This window comes from Phaethon lepturus, unplaced genomic scaffold (genome assembly GCF_000687285.1).
Source record: "Phaethon lepturus isolate BGI_N335 unplaced genomic scaffold, ASM68728v1 scaffold29733, whole genome shotgun sequence".
NCBI classification, from domain to species: domain Eukaryota; kingdom Metazoa; phylum Chordata; class Aves; order Phaethontiformes; family Phaethontidae; genus Phaethon; species Phaethon lepturus.
The window spans coordinates 2,998-6,893 of NW_010527472.1; the positions used below are offsets into that span (position 1 = coordinate 2,998).

At 61.0% G+C, this 3,896-nt stretch overlaps 1 protein-coding gene across 1 annotated transcript in view; it reads right to left on the reverse strand.

Moving 5' to 3' along the window:
* Nucleotides 1-3,580: 3,580 nt before the first annotated feature.
* LOC104617947 (helix-loop-helix protein 1-like) overlaps nt 3,581-3,896 on the reverse strand; it is a 400-nt gene continuing 84 nt past the window's right edge. Inside the window, 1 exon segment of the mRNA XM_010283395.1 lies at nt 3,581-3,896. This exon segment is cut by the window's right edge and continues 14 nt beyond it. Within this exon segment, the coding sequence (XP_010281697.1) occupies nt 3,581-3,896 (316 nt within the window).

The window sequence follows — 3,896 nt, forward strand, 5'->3', positions numbered from 1 at the left end:
GCACTGAGGTCCCCCAAGGTCCCCTCCTGTGCCCGAAGAGCCACTATTGCCCCTGCAGCCCGGTGCTGAGTCTCCCCGCTTGCTTCCCCCACTCCCTCCCCCATGTTTATTATTTCCCCTTTGACGCATCTCTGCTGAGCCGAGCTGCAGCCGAGGCCAATTGATTATATGAAGAAATTTGGAGCAAGTCGGCGAACAGCTGCAACCTGCCCCCAGGGACGCGCGGGATCGGCGCAGACAAAGGAGACGAGCCGCAAACTTGCTTCCCCGCGTAGCTCGGGGTGGGCCGAGGAAGTGCGGAGAGCACCGGGGGCTGGCAGGGGCCAGTGGGACAGGGGCGAGGGCTGGGGTGGTGGGGAAGGGGAGCACGGAGGCTCTGCTAGGCAGAGGTGCAGGGTCAAGTGCGGGGTGACTTTGGGGCCAGGGCCGCACTGATTTCCCAGGGGTATGCAGGAGAGCGAGGGCGGTTTATTGGGTGCGTTCGGAGATGCTGACGTCTGGAGCAGATGTCCTCATCCCTCTGCTGTCACCAGAGGGACTGGGCTATTTGGGGTCTGCTCGTCCCAGCAAACCCGGGCTGGGCTCAAACGGTGACTGCAGACCCGGGGAAAGCCGAAGACACGGCGTTCACCCTGGGTCCGAGCGAGCCCGAGCCCAGCCGGTGCTGGCAGGACTCGAGTGCCAAGAGGACATTTCCCTGGTCCCTTGGCCGGAGCGTTGGGTGGTGGCCTCTCTCCCACCGCCTCCTTTCACGGGTACGGCCACAGCCATCACCACCGCCGAACAGCAGAGGGAAGAGATGGTTAAAAAGAAGATTGGGAAAAACAGAAAGAAAAAGGGAAGTCGGGCACTCCAAGTTCAAGATCTCTCTTTTGCTGGCAGTTTAATTCATTTCCCCCTCCCTGACTTCTTTGTGAACTCATAAATAATAAATCCTTGCACAGTCTGAACAGCCAAGACAAACACACGCTGGGCACACCGCGTACGAGGGTGGGTTGGTTGGTTTTCCGCCGTGGTCATTATTTTTTTTTGTTTGTTTTCTAGTTTTCCTTTCCCAAAAGTGCACAACACAGCAAATAAATAATAACATTTATCAATAAATTAATTCAATAAATATCCTTGTGGCACAGAGACGTGGCTGGTGAGTGGAGGGGAAGGGTGGGCTGCCCTGCTCTGGTTTGCTCTGCCACTGCCCCGCTGAGCGGTGCGGTGACGGGGGAGCTGGCTGCGGGGTCCGCTGCTCCGGTGCTCAGGGATCCCACTGGCGAGTCCTTGCGAGACAGAGGTAGCGATCGTTCTCCCTGCTTTTAGGGGAGGGGGAAAATGAGGTACGGAGCGAGGCGCCACTGGGAGCTGGTGGAAGAGACAGGGGTGGGATGGAGCCGGGAGGTCTGCGAGGTCCCGGGAAGTCCAGCTGCGGCCAACACCTCAGGAGGGCAAAAAGTGGAGGGTGGGACCCCGGAGAGCAGAGTAGGGCAGATGCTGCCAGGACCCCCTGCTCCGGGGGTTCGCTGGTGTTCGCAGGACGCGGCACTGACCCTCTCACCATAAAGTCCAGCTCCCCCAGCAGCTACCCCGCAGGCCGGACCGCTGCCTGTCTCATGGCAAGGCTCAACGAGGAGCAGCCCTCAGGAGGGCAAAAAGTGGAGGGTGGGACCCCGGAGAGCAGAGTAGGGCAGATGCTGCCAGGACCCCCTGCTCCGGGGGTTCGCTGGTGTTCGCAGGACGCGGCACTGACCCTCTCACCATAAAGTCCAGCTCCCCCAGCAGCTACCCCGCAGGCCGGACCGCTGCCTGTCTCATGGCAAGGCTCAACGAGGAGCAGCCCCAACCCCCCACCCGGGGGACTTGCCACTCTTGCCACTGCCAGTGCAAAATTAACTCTTCAAACAAACACCCATAAAACAAGGCAAAACATTCACTCTTGCAACAAGCTTTCCCCAGCCTCAACGTGCCCTTGCTGGGAAAAAGGCTGCTGGGCTCTGCCTTCCCTTCCCGCTCCCCTCCTCTCCCAAAGTGCTGATCCATGTTAGGGGCGGCCGGGGAGAGCCCCGGCTATGGAAGCTGGGCAAAGGGTCTTTGCCGGCTTCCTCCCCTCTCCAACCCCGCTGCGCTGCAAGCCGCAGGTAAAGTGCAGTTTCCCCCAGCAGAGCGTGTGCTGTGACGGGTCACGCTGCACCAGTGCCATACTGGTGTAAACGGGGGGGCCCGCGGCACCCTGGGGTGAAACCTCTTTGCACATGAGTGCCAGCAGCACCAGCTGCGCTGCGGAGGAGAGACGCGGTGCTGGGGGAGCTGAGCGTCGGTGTCCCCCCTCCAGTGCTGGAGCATGTGCCAGGCTTGTGACCCCACTCAAGCCTTTTTCACCAGGGGAACCAAAGTGGGGAGACAGAGGAAGAGTGAGGAGGGATGAAGTGCTGCATCAGGCCAGTCTGGTGCCGCAGGGTGGTCACGGCTGTCGGTGCAACGGGCCAGGCCAGGGGGGGTTCACACTTGTGAAGCACTAGGGCCAAGGAGGGCTTCACACTTGTCATGCACTAGTGCAAAGGAGGGTCGGGCAGCACAGCCCGGGATGTACCGGTCCGGGGAGCAGAGTGCTGAGGTTTGGGGAGACCAGATGTGCAACGGAGGGGCTTGGAGGGATCCTGGGTGCTGCTCCGGCCTGGCACGGGAGCAGGGCCAGCGCTGCTCCGGGCACCTTGCGGGCAGCACAGCGAGCGAGCAGCCTCCGCTGCATCTCGAGGGGAACCTGCTGCTGTCACCCGTGGAAAGTGTGGCCAGGTCCTGCGAGGTCCGCACCACACCGCGTGCTTCCTTTTGGAGCGTGAAAAGGGCAAACACAGAGGAGCTGCTCTGTGCCCAAGGATGCTCCTGGGCTGTCCCCGCTCTGCGGAGAGGACAGCCCTGACGTGGGACTTTAAGTGCCCAGCACGATGCCGGGGCAGAACAGCAGCAAACAGACAAAACGCCCAGACTGGCCGTGCTGGTGGGGTGGCCAGTGGCAGAAGGCGCAGACAGACAGACGGACAAGACCCTGGGGCTTCTCGGTGCTGCAGTGTTTCACAGGCCCATTTTTTTGTGGCTCTTATAAAAGAGGTGACGCACAGACAGACTTGGGCTCAGTGGCTCCCGCTGTGGGTCAGGGAGCGGACGTGGCGGACAGACTGACGGATGTGGGCTCAGGATCCCGCAGCCAGTATCAGTGGGATGCGCAGCAGAAGGACGGATAGAAGTTGGGAGCATACACGGCCAGCACAGGCTTCAGGCAGCGGATCCAGCAGGACAAACAGATGGCCGATGGACCAAACATCCAGCCTGACTCAGGCAGGATGGAAAGACAGACAGATGTGGGCTTGGAAGTGGAGAAATACAGAACAGAGTTCGGACAGCGGGCAGAGCAGACAGCTGGAGACTTGGTCCTTTTGAACAGACGGATGAACACAGGCACAGCATTTTGGATGCCCAACATGTGGTTCAGGTCATAGATGGACAGACGGACTTGAGCTCTTGGCTCAGATGCCCAGCACATGTTCAGGTAAGGAGATGTGGCAGGCAGACAGACGGACGCAGACTGGGCGGCTCAGACGTCCAGCACGTGGTTCAGGTAGGAGATGTAGCAGATGGCCAGACGGAGGATCTCAATCTTGGAGAGCTTCTTGTCCGGCGGCAGGGTGGGCAGCAGCTTCCGCAGCTCGGCGAAGGCCATGTTGAAGGCTTCGACGCGGATGCGCTCCCGCGTGGCGTGGGCTGTCCGGTATTTGGCTGTGGCGCGCCGCCGGCGCCGCCGCTCCTCCCGACTCAGGTGCTGCAGGTCTTTCTTCACGGCCTCACCCGGCTCGGCTATCCGGGACTGAGCGCACAAGCCAACGCTGCCGGAGTCCTCCCCGCTGGCTGCG